The sequence below is a fragment of the Maniola jurtina genome, chromosome 13 (genome assembly GCF_905333055.1).
Source record: "Maniola jurtina chromosome 13, ilManJurt1.1, whole genome shotgun sequence".
In the NCBI taxonomy this organism is placed as follows: domain Eukaryota; kingdom Metazoa; phylum Arthropoda; class Insecta; order Lepidoptera; family Nymphalidae; genus Maniola; species Maniola jurtina.
The window spans coordinates 13,844,391-13,860,831 of record NC_060041.1 but is presented as its reverse complement, the minus strand read 5'-3'; the positions used below and the strand labels follow the sequence as shown (position 1 = coordinate 13,860,831).

At 36.8% G+C, this 16,441-nt stretch overlaps 3 protein-coding genes across 9 annotated transcripts in view; 1 reads left to right on the top strand and 2 right to left on the bottom strand.

The window, feature by feature from the left end:
* LOC123871226 (GTPase-activating protein CdGAPr) overlaps positions 1-6,197 on the top strand; it is a 76,661-nt gene extending 70,464 nt beyond the window's left edge. For 4 of the 7 annotated variants that reach the window (XM_045914899.1, XM_045914898.1, XM_045914897.1 and 1 more), the window contains exons 24-25: positions 231-2,204; positions 2,924-6,197. In XM_045914899.1, coding sequence (XP_045770855.1) covers positions 231-2,204; positions 2,924-3,002 — 2,053 coding nt within the window. In that variant the 3' untranslated portion in view covers positions 3,003-6,197. Of the gene's footprint in view, positions 1-230; positions 2,205-2,923 lie in introns of those variants that run through there. The other 3 variants (XR_006797238.1, XM_045914902.1, XM_045914901.1) reach the window with 3 other exon arrangements.
* Positions 1-16,441, bottom strand: part of LOC123871244 (uncharacterized protein C1orf198 homolog) — a 504,106-nt gene that overhangs the window by 381,706 nt on the left and 105,959 nt on the right. The gene's annotated exons all lie outside the window — the stretch shown is intronic.
* The window catches only part of LOC123871006, a 40,798-nt gene continuing 35,290 nt past the window's right edge, over positions 10,934-16,441 (bottom strand). Inside the window, exons 27-32 of the mRNA XM_045914523.1 lie at positions 16,237-16,359; positions 16,032-16,148; positions 15,599-15,731; positions 14,798-14,923; positions 13,766-13,844; positions 10,934-13,305 (exon numbers count right to left, since the gene is read on the bottom strand). Of these exons, the coding sequence (XP_045770479.1) occupies positions 13,129-13,305; positions 13,766-13,844; positions 14,798-14,923; positions 15,599-15,731; positions 16,032-16,148; positions 16,237-16,359 (755 nt within the window). The 3' untranslated portion in view covers positions 10,934-13,128. The remainder of the gene's footprint in view (positions 13,306-13,765; positions 13,845-14,797; positions 14,924-15,598; positions 15,732-16,031; positions 16,149-16,236; positions 16,360-16,441) is intronic.

Sequence of the window (16,441 nt, the reverse complement as noted above, 5' to 3'; positions counted from 1 at the left end):
ATTTACAACAAGAAATTATTGTGCTGTGAATATTACACAAAGCATAGTTACTAAAGTTTCCTGTACAGATAATAATCGAGTCAGGGATCAGAAATTGAGGTTATGACAAAAGGTTATTGAGATGAAACAGTTTTGATCTAGTATTGCGATGGGCTAATCACAAGTTTGGGGCTAAGAGATAAGTTTACGATTAACACGAACTAAACAACGCTTATTAACACCGCTTGCAGAGAGCGGAACTCACCGCGAAAACAAAAAAACTCGGCCCGGTACAGCGGTATGCATCACCCGGTTCTAAACGATCCAGAAAAATCTGTTACGAGGCTGACATGGCACGGCAAAGACGGACACTCGACACTAATCAAAATAGACTGGCCTGCAGAAAACTCTTCCATAAGCAATCTGACTACAAGCACTTTAAACTCGGGCCCCGTAACGCCTGTGACTCCAATTTACGATCCGCTAGAAAGCGATTCTGAAGTCAGCGACAACAGACACACTATCACTATCAAAAGCAACAATTGTGACAACTGTGACGAGGAAAAGTGCCTCAAATGCGAACTGAAAGCGACGGACTACGAAAACGTCAAAGACTTGGCGCGGGATTACTCAGAGCAGAACTTACACGATAGCCTCGAAGCTAGCCCCTTGCATTCCACTGACATAAGCTACCAAAACCTCAATAGACTTTCAGCAGTTTCCACGTCATCAAACTCCGATCAGAACTCGCATAAAAAAGAGAGCGAATTTATGAAAATAATGACGTCGTCCCACGAGAGCTCGTCCAGCTACTCCAACGTCAGTTTTAAACAGGACGAATTGTACGAATGCTACAATTTCACGAGGCCAAATTATATAAACCTATCTTCCAGTACATCAAAAAGCTCCCCCGGTAGCCCCTTAAAAAGTCCCCTGAAATCGACCATAAGTATAACATTCCGATCGCCAGTGAAATCTAAAGCAGATGATTATGAACCGATCGGGAATATGGACACTCCAACCAATGAAAGAGATTCCGTATACGAGGATATAGATCTTGAGAAAAATTTGTCTATAGTTGAGGACGCTACGATACCACAGACAGACGCAAGTCTGCCGACGCAGCAAGCTTGTCAACCCGACGATTTTAACCACGATTTGATCATCCTGGAAACTCCGACAGAATCCAGCGTAGATGACAACTTAGATGTGTACAGTCAAGTGAAATTCTTTAGGAAAAGCATAGAAGAAGTAAATGCTATGTTATTAGAATCTCCGGAAAAGGAGATTTGCTCTGTGTATGAAAATATAGAGTTCGAGGAAACTAGACAGCGCGATTACGAAAACATTAACGTTGATACTCTAAAAATCTGTGATAAAGTAGAAATAAGTAGTGATAAAGAGAACGAAAGTTTGGAAAAAGAGAACGGAAACGTTATAAAACCGACGGTTGCGACTAAGAACTTGAATGTTAGAGAACTGGCGATACGCTTCGAGAGTCCCACGGAACAAAAGGGGCCGTTTAACTTCGATAAATTCAAAACTGAAGTTAAGTATCCCACTTTAGAAAGAACAGAGGAAAAAACCGAAAGAAAGAAAGACACGAAACCGCCTCCGATTTCTCCGAAAACTTACAAATTATCCAAAAATTCGAATGCCAGATCTTTGGATGAGAATGCGTTCGTCAAAGAGTTTGGCAATGAAAAAGATAGGAGAAAAAGTTTAGAAGTGAAAGATGTGAAGCGACAAGCTAAATATTTGCCCGATCTAAACTTAAATACGGAGGAGCCGGAGACCAAGTTGGAAAGTATTACGCCTACGACGGAAAATAAACTATCTCTAATACAAAGATTCGATATAAAAAGGCCCACCGACTTAAAAAACTTAATCGGTTTCGATACGGAAAAGAAGTTGAGTAGGGAACGTATCGAAAAATATAAGGAAGAGAGGCGTAATTTTTTAAGGGAAAAGTATAGTTCGCAATCCTTTAGAAGTAATCCTGAACAACTGACGAGGATCAAGCTGAAGAAGGATGAAAAAGACTGTGAGAGACTGAAAGAGGAGTTACCTAAGTTTGAGAGGAGGAACACGGTTGATTTGGGCCAAAGGATGAGGTTTTCCTTGGCGAGAAGTGCCAATAACTTGGACACCATTCCATCTCCTATTAGTCCTGGAGATGAAATGCCCAGGAACGGGGACACTGCTGATAGAAACCGCCAGGAAAGGTATGCCTTAAAAACTATTTAGTGGTTATAAAAATCATTTAATTTTAGTTACAGATACCTTTTGACTGACCCTGTGATCTATAGAGCTTACTATACTTTGACTTTCCTCAGACTTAAGTTTCAGTTACAATAAAAAGAGACAGATTTATATCAGCGATATAACGCTCTCTCGTTTTAGCAGTGTCAAGTCAGAGCTAAGTCAAAGTGCGCTCTATCATTCTCAGCCTGAGACAGTTCGTGAGGTAGGATGCAGTGTGCGGGAGGGTGACAGCGACGTTGAATTCCTTGATTTTTGCGTCATCTGTCTCCTTCCCTCAGACCACGCCTCATGAGCTGTCTCAGTGAAACGGTATACGTAACGGTATAAATATCTAGAATTGAAAATGATTTCTATAAGCACAGTTAAGCACTTAAATGTTGATTGATTTTGTTTGAATTTACAGTCATTCTCATTTAACATTTGAAATTAATAAAATCATTTATCATATTCATTTATTTTCAGTTAGATTTATGTATGGTAGAATATAAGTTGATTTGAAAGTTAATGATAGTAAACATTTCGCAAATTAAAGTTTCTAAGGTTAAACTCAAGCGCACGAATTAAATCAAAAATACACAAGCAAGGAGTATATAATATTTTTTTACAATATAGATAAGGGAATAATGTGTAATAATTTGTTTATCAATTAAAGATTTTTTAATATTTTTTGAATTTTCAGGAGAGAAAAAGTGTCACCATCATACAACATACGCGACATGGCCGCCATGTTCGAACAGAAATCACAAGGCACCGGCTGACCCTCGCCTCGTTATAACGAATAACCGTTATAACGAGTGACCGGTTATAACGTGTAACGTTATTAAATTTTATCGTTGTAACGAGTTTCCCGCCGATTAAACGTCGATTCATAGTCGCGTATTCGTCATTTTACGCTTACTGTACGATTACGTGCTGCTTCCATATAAAATGCTTAAACTGCAATTGCTTTCAGTGGGCTTAGTATGAGATTTTACATCTCACTAACGTTGATAGAATTCGAGAGTCGCAACATAATAACAAAGTAAAATAGACCTAAGATTGCTTGATTTAAAGCCCAAAAATTCAGTACCATCAATTTTAATTTCGCAACGTTTCCGCTTCGAGTGACGTTTTTGGATAAACTTAGACTTTAAAACAAGGGCATTAAGGTCCGTTTAACTTTAACGGTGAAGTGTTTCGATGTTGAAATACTATCAACGTTGGTAAGATGTAAAATCTTATACTAAGCCTTAGTTCTTATACTAACAATTTTAAGAGGGCAACACTACCACTTCGTCAACATTCTTATTTTATAAAAACCTCATGTAAGCGTATAAGCAAACGTAAAATAACGGCAGCGTATATGTGAAGCTTTGAAGTATTTGTCTATATACAAAACTTAACCAGTTTACTTGGTGACACTAACGATTTAGGAGTTAACCGTTATAACGGTTATAACAACAACCGTTATAACGATAATAACCGTTATAACGATAACAACCGTTATAACGATAACGAACATTTACATTATAATCGTAACGTGTGTATCGTTATTCCGTTACGAATGTGGATAATATTTTGTAACGCTTTAAATTATTTAATAAACTGTTATTTTAGGTTTATTTGAGGGTAGTTGGTGTTGCAATTTGATTTATGTTAGTTGTTGATGTAAAAAAAGCTTGGTTTTATAGTTTTCAATTTACGTTATTGGACAAAATTACCTTTGGTATTGGTCATTATATCATTATCATCTCAATAAATCGATGCCTCAATACTACACATGAGCATTCAAAATGACAAGGATTATTTATATTACACGCAAAAGTAAATACGATAAAAAAGAAACCCTTCAATTCATATAACATCAAAGTTGAGTGTAAAAAGAGCAAATGATACTGGTTCTGATAGCAACTCAATTTTAGAATATTCGCATCTTTTTCTTACGAATGCAATAAGAAAAGGATAGACCAACTAATTTAAAACTGTCAAATCTTGTGACTTTAGATTCCAGTCTTGAGCATAGTGTTTAGCACTCAAATTAAGAGTATTTAGTTTCAAATTCATTCCCCGTCCTTTTTTAACACGATAAAAAGAAAAGGATGCGGATATTCCTGAATATCAAAGACCTAAATGACCGGCAACACATCGGCGGTACCTCTGGTGCTGCAAATGTTCATGGGCGGCGGTAGTCATTTAACATCAGGTGGGCGGGCCGCCTGATCGTTTGCTCGCTATTTATTTATTTAAAAAAAATCTAAATTTAGTTTAGAGACGAGAAGTATGAGGAAAAGTAGGGAAAAGCAGTAGCATAGAATCTCGATGTCTCTCTGAAATTAATCAGAAAGGGTCACCCAACTGACATAACAATTTTGCAATACTATTAACTAAAATAATGTAGATATTGTATCCAAGTCGGGAATGTAAGTTTGAGGAGTGCTGCATTTGATATAATATGTTTATTGAAGTTTGGGGAGCGATGTGCTGGTTGTATATTAACTGTATTTTTGTTGATTTGATTGTATTTCATTTAAGTATTACGGTTATAGAGTATTTGACTTAAGACTGGCCGAATACAATCCTATTTTCCTTTAACATTTATGGAGATATAATAGTTACAATTCAAAATTATTCAATAACCATGGACAAAAGAATAATGAAGAGTCAAATACTCAGTGTATGTAGTTAGAACCTAGTTCTTTTGCCATGTCAGCCAAATTCTGTCGTGCGACACGTCGCTAGTGTCGCAAGGTTCTATTTTACGTACATTACTACCACTTTTTCAAGTTACGTCGATGTACCTGCGCAGAAATCTTAGCTTTGAATGGAGCGAAAATATCGCAGTCAATCATAGCGCGCGTCCGTCCGCTATTGGTTGTTCCCTACGCGTCATTTTTGCGCGCGCGAATCATGAGCGAGATAGCACCAGTCTGTCGTTCTTGGTTTTTCGCGATTTGTAAACTAATACAACAAAGTAGACCTATGGCATTCTAACAGCGCCAATGGCAGTATTATCTCCACAGGTTTATATAAAAAATCTTTACTTGAAAGTGTCCAGTTTAAGATATTAGTCAGAGTAACGACTAATTTGTGACTAACTCACGTCAAACTCATTATTTTGACTAAATTCTTACAAAAAACCAAATTAAATTTGAATTTGGCGGGCAGACCCGGGTAGTGCAGGGCACTTTTACATCTTAACGTCAAGCAATAAGGTCTGTATTTCATTGATGTACATTTGGTTTTAGTCGGCGTACAGTTGCGCTTTTCTGAGGAAACGAATTATAAAAGTGGTATTACTGTAAACTTATAATAATGTTGGTGAACGGAGAGTGGTCGTTTTTGTTATGTTATTTCTATTTATTTTATTGTACATAATATAATATAACTAGCTATATTAGTTTTTTAAAAAATCAGGAAAAATACGGAGGCTTATTTTTATAGTGTTAGAAAGGTTGCAATCTAACATTTGTCAAATTTAAAACATAAAAAATCGGTCAAGTGCGAGTCAGGCTTGCACACGAAGGGTTCCTGTACCAATAATACTTTAATTTTTTTTGTTAATTTTCATGTTGGCCATTTAAAAATATTTATTATATTTTGTTGTTATAAGCGCCAATAGAAAAACACATTCTATGAAAATTTCAGCTCTATAACTGTTACAGTTCACGAGATACAGCCCATTGACAGACGGACGGGCGGCGCAGTTTTAGTAGTAGAATTCGAATAAGGAACCCTACAATATAGTCCATGCGCGTTAGGCTACGGAGTCTAGGTTTTTTTAGCTAAAATTGTGCAGTATTTTTTCTGATCACACCAACACAAAATCGAAACATCACACTATAAAGTATTATGAAGATTGTGCTTTTTTTATGTTTTTTTTATATTTTGTACTGAGTTGTGAATACATGAGCGGTTTGAATGAATCTCGTTATTGACTCGTAAAACTTATTGGGCCAGTTAAAAGTATGCGAAAATAATATTGTAGAGAGAGCCAGCGCGTGCCAGACCATCGTTATTTTATAAAAGCTGAAAGTTTTTCTGCGTATTGTCCCCGACACAGACAGGAACGATCAGCGACTATGAAGTTTGACTCATGGTGACGTTGTTGCAATTCACGAAGGCGAGTAGCTTATGCTTGTGTTTAAGTCATATTGGTATAAGTAAGGTACTCTAAATGTGCGCGTTTGTGAGTGCTTGCTCGCGACTGATTGGTCCGACATGCACGCACACTTACGCTACGCCCATGTATACGACGTAACCACAATTAGTAAAGTTCACTCGTCTTAGTAAATTGCAACAACTGTAACAGGCAATAAAGGTGTATAAAACCTTACGTCAAAGTATAAATAAAGATACGACAGGACTTCGTCTGTGTCGGTGTTAGCTGGCGGGCGTGCTCTGCCTTTTTGGAGTGTTTTTTTTTTTTTTTGTTAAAACTGACTGGAAAGCGCTCTAAGGGAGTGCCGTGCGTGTGTCGGCGAGCGCCGGCACAGACGGGGTCCATACTTTATAGTTTAACTAACTTGTTACAAATAACTACAAACTTGACATTGGCTAATGTTTGTAAAGCCAGACGAGAGAGAAAAAAAAAAGATACGACATATAAATGCCTAAAATACCTAATTATAAAATTAGGCACATCACACAATGCTAACAAATATGATAATTTTATTCTAAACTTTTCTAAAATTAAGCAGACAATAAAGTTATGAATTGATAAAAGTAAATCTCTTTTTGGAAAAAAATCTCATCTTTTCGACTCTCATAGAATATGAAAATGGAAAATATTTCGATATTCTTGTATAATAACAATTAGTTAGGTATATTAGACCTAAAGTAAATACTTTTATTGAACATTTTTTCTTAAAAAATATACCTACAGTTTGGTGAAGTGGTTTCAAACAATAAATCAATATAAATCAGTGTGGTTAATTTTGTTTTACACTATTTAACTTTAAAATGACAGATCTAAAAATGTATAGCTATCCCTTTCTTAAAGCTTATTGCGAAAAAGGACAGCATTAGAGTTGTCAATTTAAGAGATTGTGTGCAGAAATATTGCTAGTAAAAACCTATTATGATTGGCTGAATTGGATATCTGACTAATTTTTGGAAATCGTTTTAAATTATTCTTTGTTACATAATAAGCACCTACATTAATATTTTTCTGAAGATCTACTAAGTATTAAAATCAATGATAGAGTTTAAGTTTTGAACATTTCTGTAATGGCATTGGTCACATGAAACGTGTGACGTCACACGCTAGTAAACAAGTTCATTTAAGTTCACACTCTGTGAACAATGTAGTGTTATAATATAACTTATTATGTACTTAATAAAAAATAATTTAAAACGATTTCCGAAAATTAGTGAAATAGCCAATTTACTCTTGGGTTATTTTCTGAAATAAATTCACGTATTTTAGGCAGTAGTGATAAAGTGTCAACCAATGGGATGATTGCGATTATTGTATTGAAAAACTATTTCATTAAACTTTTCATTGATTGTAACAGACTGTAAATCTGCCAAATAAGTACTGTATACTTCCTCCATTTTGTAAAAATACTCATTTACTCATCGAAATATAATAGACTTCAATTGTGACAAAAATAAACTCTAGAGCTTTGTTCTGGCTTAGTAAGTTGGAACTTGAGAGGTTTCGGCCGCCGCTAGTTTCTTTAAAGCAAGTGATTTGTGTTTCCGGTACGATGCCACGCTGAAACCGGTTATCTGTATGGGTCTAAAATATATGCCATATCCTTCCAAGTATATGCCATATGCCATATGCTATATGCCTACCTTCCAAGTATTTAAACGCTTTTCCGTCTAAGGGCGTTTGTGCACAAACGCCTTAAAGTGCCTAAGTCGCAGTCACGGCACAACCCGCACCTTACGAGCCATTGCAGTCAAGCGGTACACTTATTTAAGGTATGATTTATGCTAGACCGAGTCGTGCCGAGTCCGACACACAGATCGGAAAATGTTTGAGGTCACATTAGACCGTGCCATGTCAGAGTCACGAGTTTTGTCCGTGTTACGTTTCATCATGCAATCCGTGGATCGTCGCACGACTCGGGCCCGGCACGATCTAGCATAAATCATCCCTAATTCGTAGTTTCTTGATCAATATTGGCCTGTAGGTAGGTGAATGGAATCATTTGCACTTCGATTCGACGACCTACGAGTAATGGACGAGTATTTATTATTATCCAGCGTGACGAAATCTCAGTGAAATAAATAAGTTATTATTATTTTAAATCGTCAAATGCTTAGAGATATGTAATTACTTACCATATACTTAAGTCTATTATATTCCGGTGTATTAGCAAACTAAGGTTCTATACATTGTATCCATTTTCGAGAATTGTTAATATGTAAGGCTATTTGTATGTAAATTATGTGAAGAATGTAACTTTGGCATCGCTACGAGACTGCATTTGGACTGTTTTTCGGCGATGTTAACTCGCTGCTGATTAGTGTCTGATTAGTGCCTAGTTATTTATTATATCTATCTAGTTATTGCAGTTTTAGATGCTCTCTATGTGACATTATTGTATTGCTAAAAGAAATAATTGTCAGAAAATTTTAGGGTTAAGATTCGTTTTGATTTTGCTTTAATTAAAATAAGTACTCTTGATAAAAAGACCGAAATTATTTATTTTGATTTTAACCGTCTTCCAAAAAGAAGGAAATTGACAATCCGGTGTGTTTGTTTGAATTGTTTAATCACGCCTTTATCTAGTTATTATCACAAAAAAAATAATTGACAGAAAAATGCGTTTTTATGACGATTAGATTGACTTTTAGCCTGTACTCACTACTAATAAGTTAGTTGCGCCTTTGCCGTCATTTGACACAATAGAGTAAAAATCAATCTGGAAAAGGATGGTCCGGTTGTGCCTTTGCTCGACTCGGCGGGGCCACTCGTGCGCCCAGATTTTTTTCCGTCTAAATGCAGTCGCGGATAGTAATGTTAAAAAACTGAGCTTTAAGCGTCTCCCCGGGAGCTTGCTGTATTAATATTAATTACAAATAAAGTGTAATTTATTGTACGATTTTTAACGAGTAACAAATTCTACCGGCTTGTAACTTAGAGTAGACGACGATGGAAATTGATTATACACAATAAAAAGGTATTACTGAATTGCAACTGTTTTCTTTTTCTACCCACCCATCACCCACAACTGCATCGAATACTTCCAAACATTTTTATTCAATTAAACTTTTCCAAGTGCTTTTGAATAAAATAATCTACCACTGGTTCGGAATGCCGTTCTTACAAGAAACTCGGCGGTTGCTCTTTTCAAGTAGGTATTCAATTTACAATAATATGCCATACAAGCGACTAGCGAGGGACTCTTAAAAGTACCCTGTACAAAAAGTTCCCAGAGCTAGGACGTAATAGACCGCACAAAAGTACAGGGGCTCAGACAAAGAATCAAGGTGGACTTCATCAAAATAATGTAGAGTTAACTAAGTTCCCACGTCGGAGTGAAGGTAAGCAGCAATCAACTATTTTCTCGCTCGAGAAACTTACAATCGTGGCATGATGGTTGAGCGGATGAGTCTTTAGGAATCCCGTGGGAACTCTTTGATTTTCCGGGAGAATAAGTAGCAGTGGCGAAGGGTGCAGATCTGAAAAAGGGAAGCCGGAACAAAAAAAGTTCTAACCTAACAGAATATCAGCACCGCCGTCACTGATGTTTCTATGGTGATTAAAGACCCAATTTTACCATTAATAATATAAAAAGCACTGATATTTTGAAACCTCGGTCGCTTTGAAAAAAAATCTTTTAATATAGCTGTGATATACATCCTTGCTTGCTTTATTAAATACACCCTTAACCCATATGGAATTGAAAACTATAACAATTTTAGTCTTTAGTTTAACACATACACTAAACAAACTGAAACTAAATTACCGTTAACTTACACTTATTAGTTATTAAAAATCGCTAACTTCAATTTGTTATATTATCAAAATCAAACAATCACTAAACTTTAAATTCAAGCACGCATGTATGTTTCACGTAGGTAAACGATTGTATTAAATCACCCTTAAAAACAGAAAAGTAGTATGTAGCAGGTACCTGTTAAAATAGCAGTGTAAATAAAATATTTAATTTTAAGGTACGATAAGCCGGTTTGCATCGGCTTATGAACCATATTTATCTGACCTGTTAGAGAGGCGAATTCGTATTCGTTCCGGGGCCACATTTAATTGGTGGTTCCATATTGGCCACCGCAGAGCGAGATAGACTTTGTTCGCTTCCTAGGGAAATGAAAGAGATGGAATGCTAAGCAGCAAGCCGGTATGTTTACGGGTTATCGAAGCTTTTTTCTATTGATGATAATTTTCCCTGACACTGTTATAAATTTTTAGGCGTCAAATAAACGTACACAGTACGGTAGTATCATTTACTTTGGTAGCCTGCATGATAATCGAACTTTTGCCCTACATTTGTCACTAAGTAGTAAGTGCGTACATTATATGCCAATTCTTAAAGGGAAGCCGATGGGAATCGGGTTACATGGACCTTTCGCCACTGATAAGTAGCCTATGTCCGTCCCTGGGATATAAGCTAACTGTACCAAATTTCGTCAGAATCGGTCAAACTGTTGGGTCGTGAAAAGGTAGCAGACAGACAGACACACTTTCGCATTTATAATATTAGTATGGATAGAAAAATAATACTCAATAAAACAAAGATTCATATAAAAAGCTATTTATTTACAAAATCCTAGATACAATAGACTCATTTCTGTACAACATTACATACACACAGCCATGTCATAGCGGTTTACTTTTTGAAAAACCTCCATTATATCTGTAGAGATCTTTGAATGATACATATATTCGGTATTATAATTCAGTAAATAAACAAATTTTAACACCTAATTACAAATATTACTGCAATGCAAACTTCAAATTAACTATATACTCTAAAAAATCAGTAAAATTTAACAATTTAAGTTCTGTTCAAACACGAAAAGGACGGCTTATTTCCAATTTTATGTTTTAATTCTAAGTCAGAATAAAGTACCTAAATAAACACAATATATAAAAAAAATGTATAACGAATTAATTTGTGACCATAATAGTCATTCTAGGCTTTATGTATAAATTCATTTCTGGATTATCTACACCAACCACTTATCAGATTTGTGACCAATACAAAAGCATTCTCATTGTTCATTGATCCTAATGGTGCCGCCAGATGCTTGTGGCAAACAACATACAGTGCCCGGCAGGAAATATTGTACAACTAACTTTAGAAAGAGATTTTGGCTTCGTAGAGCGTTGTCTCTATCACTCATATCTATGTGACGTTTCATCGGCCTCAACGACAGAGACAACACTATGAAACCGTTATCTCTTTCTAAAGTTCGATGTACAATATTTCCTGCCGGGCACTGTACAACAAGCATCGGCAAACACCATAGAGCTTGCCTGCCAATCGAAACGCTACAAAGCGTTGGCAAGCATACGCAAACACGTCCACACGCTTGCTGTTGTTTGAAAACAGCAATGTTTTCGCAAGCATGTGCCGGCACCATAAAAACTCGAGTCTATAAAATAATAAGTTTATGAATAAAATTATATACCTAGTTTAGTGACTATTAGAGATACCCTGTACAACTAAATATATATTACAAAAAACATAGGAAATATAAAATCATAAATCATAAGAACACAAAATAAATAATTCATAGGACGATTAATTCACAAAAAATACTACGTATTTCTTATTTATTTATATTACCTAATAGCATCTTAAACAATCACACAATTTCATAACGCTTCCATATATTGTCATATTTTTGCATCGGGATTATCTTACAGCCGAAATTAATAAAAATCAATCTATCCCCAATCTTTCATGGTGTTTTTGCGTAAAAAAAATAACTTCTCACGCGCCATTTTAAGTTTATGTGTCAAATGGCTTGTCAAAAGTACAATTTTAGTCCTTATTTTAAAGGTAAAAGGTATATTTTAAAGGAAAGAAGGCAACCATGGAGAAAAATGGCGTGTTAGAAGACATTTTGTACGGATTATGAATACATTTGAGGATTCAAAATACTTGTAAGTTTCATTGAATGAAAAATATTTTGAAATTGTCAACAAAACGATATTCGATTTTTGAAAAACAACAACGTTGCTAACACATCGACAGATTAAAGATACGATTGATTAATTATTATTATAAGACGTAACCTATGTACACACCTAATTAATAAAATATGTGATACTTCAGTTTATAAGTCATGCTTTTCTTACATTTTTGTCATAAGCTAGCGTCTACTTAGTGCAAAACTCAGTTGGTCCAATTTAAATGGCATAAGTTCAAAACAAAATCAATTGAAAGAAAGAATTCAAATTTTTATTGCTATAATTAGTTAATTCAGTTCTAATTACATTTTTTATTTCTTTAATTCCTAATATATGCCAACATGGCACAGTTCTCTTCGCTCAGACTAGAGTAGAAGCGTTTTTTTAGTTATTTAGCAGTCGTACAATAATTATAGGCGCACTGCAAGACAGAGACGGCTTGCGGGGGGCTGCGGTTGTGAGAGAGGGACAGTGACATAGAGAGCCTTGATTTTTACGTCAAGTGTCATGACAGAGACGGCTTATGTGTAGGGTGCGGTTGTGAGAGAGGGACAGTGACATAGAGAGCCTTGATTATTACGTCAAGTGTCACCGACCCGCAAACCACTGCTCCTTGTCAGTGAAACGATATATCATATGCTTAGTACATAAAGATCTTTGGACGACTTAATTGTCTATTATTATCATTCATTACTTGAGAAACCCCTTATCGTGCCGTGCTGTCAGTGCGCGCCGCGCCTTAGGAATTCTTCTATGTCTTATCATTCACTAGACACAATGGAATGATCTTGGGTCTAGAACACCATCATCAGTTCGCGCGGCGTGTCGCTGAGGTTGTCGTCGAGCGTGAGGTACATGTTGAAGGAGCAGAACATGGCGGTGGCGGACAGGAAGTGCCACACGTCGTGCGCGTCGTACAGCCGCAGCAGCGAACACTGCCGGTTGTTCTGCCGCGACTGCGCCGGCGTCAGCTGCCGACAACAGGTGGCGCTAGTTAAGTACTTGTGATGCTACATCTCGCTAGCGAGATTTTCCCGATATACAGCGTGTAATTAGAACGCTAGCAAAAACTTAGCGTTATTATTATGCTACTTAAACACAATCCAATACCCATATTATGTGTTTTATACATGTCGTTTTAGTGATTTAGTATTTTTCAAACCTGCAATGTATACCGTGCAAAACTCGGGGGCGGCATTACAACAATGATTTACAAGATGGCAAGAAAATCGCTGGCTTTCAATTACTAGGCAAAAACTTTTTTTTTCTTCACTAAAGATGATGAGACAGGATGTAGAAATCTCAAATCGATATGGGCATATTTTCTGAAGTTTGTCGGGGAGCTGATTACGAAAATGCCGTCCATTTTTAAGTATAAAAAACGGAAACGTTTCTTTTTAAGAAATCAATATAAGTGTCATAATAACTTACCGCCCAGTTGGTGCTCAGATCCAGATAGAAGTAGCTAGAGCCGAACCAGATCGTATAGGTCGTCGCTATGAAGATCCAACTGTAAACAATAGCACTTTATCACGAGTGTGTTATTATGACACAGGCGAGGGATTTGATAGTGGCTTGTTTGCTTGCTACCCATGTTAAGCTGTGGCGAGTCGCTAATATCTATACATATAATAAAATTGTAGAAAAGTGGTGTCTGTACAATGTAAATATATAAAAAAAAAGTAGCAGGGGTTGTTATTATATCGATGCCGAACCCGAAATTGTAATTAATTTTTTTTTGTCTGTTTGTCTGTGTGTTTGTGCACGCTAATATCAGAAACGGCTTATTCGATTTAGATACGGTTTTCACTAATATATTGTAGTAAGCTTCACTTAACATTTAGTGTTTATTTCATGTCAATCGGTTCATAAATAAAAAAGTTATGTCAATTTAAAGAATCACGCTGCCCGAAAAGTCACTATTCCACGCGAACGAAGTCGCGGGCACAGCTAGTCAAAAAATATATATATATTCTGTACATCTGTCTATAAACCTACCGGAGTTTCTTTTGGAAAGGGGTGATAAAATGTTAGGGAACATCGAAATAAAAACTCAACAGATATTTAAGTATTAAGATTAATTAACATCACTTGCTTTTAACAGTGAGGAAAATATTGGAGGAAACAAGCAGGCAGCTTGTCTGAGATTTCTCCATAATGTTTTATACTCGGCTATTTGGTGTGTTTAATGTGTGTGTGCTTTGTTTGTGTAAGCTATTGTTTAGTTTTAATACTGTCTCCATAAAAAAAAAAATAAAAAAAAAAATGTTCTCAGCTGTGTCTGAAGTCTGAAGTCTATTAATCCGCACTTGGTTAGTGTGGTGCTTGGTGTGGCTTTATGTTAAACTTAGGTTAAGATTGTAATATTATGTGTATTTTGTGTAATAAATAAATAAAAAATAAAACTATGATCTAAACCCTTTTTGTTCTGAGAGGATATCCATGGATGGATGGATAACTCACCTGTACCATCGTATGGACTCGCGGTGCAGAAGCTTCATGACGATGTAGAACAGCGTGTAGAGGAACAGGTTCGACATCAGCACCAGCAGCAGGTGAGACGCGAAATCGCGGCTGTGCTGCGACATTCTGTTGGAAGAATATTCAATACCTTATTATTTTATCTATTTATTATAATTGACATTAAAAAATATACAGAGAGTTTTTGTTACCTAAATTTGATATACGATTCTCACATAATATATGGTGTACCAATGTCAAGAGTGTACAATAGCACCTGTAGTGTATGTATTTAAAAAGAATAATGCTGTAAAACCCCGTGTTGTAATCAATCTATCAAGCGATCACTACATTACCTATTAGAAATAAATAAATGGCTTTGACTTTGACTAGGATAAGAAGTGAAACTTCAAATTCCGCCAAAAAAGGTAAGACCGTCTTGACTTTGAGAAAATGGAAGTTATATTGGTAATCATCAGCCGTAAATATTTTTTTAATTTTTATTCAGATACAAGTTAGCCTTTGACTGCAATCTCACCTGGTGATAAGTGATGATGCAGTCTAAGATGGAAGCGGGCTAATCTGGAAGGGGTTATGGCAGTTGTTTTTTAAACCCAACCCCTTTGGTTTCTACACGGAATTGTACCAGAACGCTAAATCGCTTGGCGGCATGGCTTTGCCAGTAGGGTGGTTACTAGCCACGGCCGAAGCCTCCCACTAGACACGTCTGAAATGAAACTCAGGAGAAGCGTCGACGTTTTGTTACAAGTTCCGTAGCTGTCGTGAGCTGTGGTGGGTACTGACCCGTATCCGGCTATGGCCCAGTTGGCCAGGTTGGCAATGACCAGCAGCACGCATCGGCCGCAGTGCGTGGGCGTCACCGCGGCGAGCGGCCGCCGCAGCAGCTCGCGCGCCGCACGGTACACCACTCCGGCGCCTGCATACAACACTATTATTGTATTTAACTAGATGATGCCTGATTAGAAAAACCCGGCCAAGTGCAAGTCAAACTCCGAGGGTTCCGTACTCAGGTATTCATTCGACACTTTGCACGGTAACTCAAAAACTGTTGTGCATAAAAATAAACAAAAATCTGTTTTAGAATGTACAGGTAAAGGCCTTTCATATAATACCCAGCTTGGTATAGTTATCTTACTTTGAAAATTGAAAATACTAATTACATATTTTACACATTTTTTCTGGCCAGAACTCTCAGGCAGCCTGAAGCAGAACTTACCGAGTCGGAACCTGCCGAGGTAGTAGATCTGGAAGGTCATGACGAGGCAGGTGACGAGGTGCAGCGCCGTGAACCCCACCCAGAAGTAGAAGTTGGCGTTCAGGACACCCACGAGACCTGGACAGAAATTAACTCATAGTATATTTAGCTCCCAGAACAATACAAATAAAAAAAAATACAATCAGAATCGATGGTAATAGCTTACCAATAAATATAATGAGCGCCAGTACGCCGAACGTGGCGTGTGCGCGCGCGTTGATGTCGGGGTGCCGTGATTGGTAGATCTTGACCATGCACAGCACTGACGTCACGTACATGAACGATGTATCTGGCCACAGATAATGTTCAATAAGATATTATAGCAATTAATACAGGGTGCAACCAGAGCGCTAGCAAAAACAAAGCGTTAA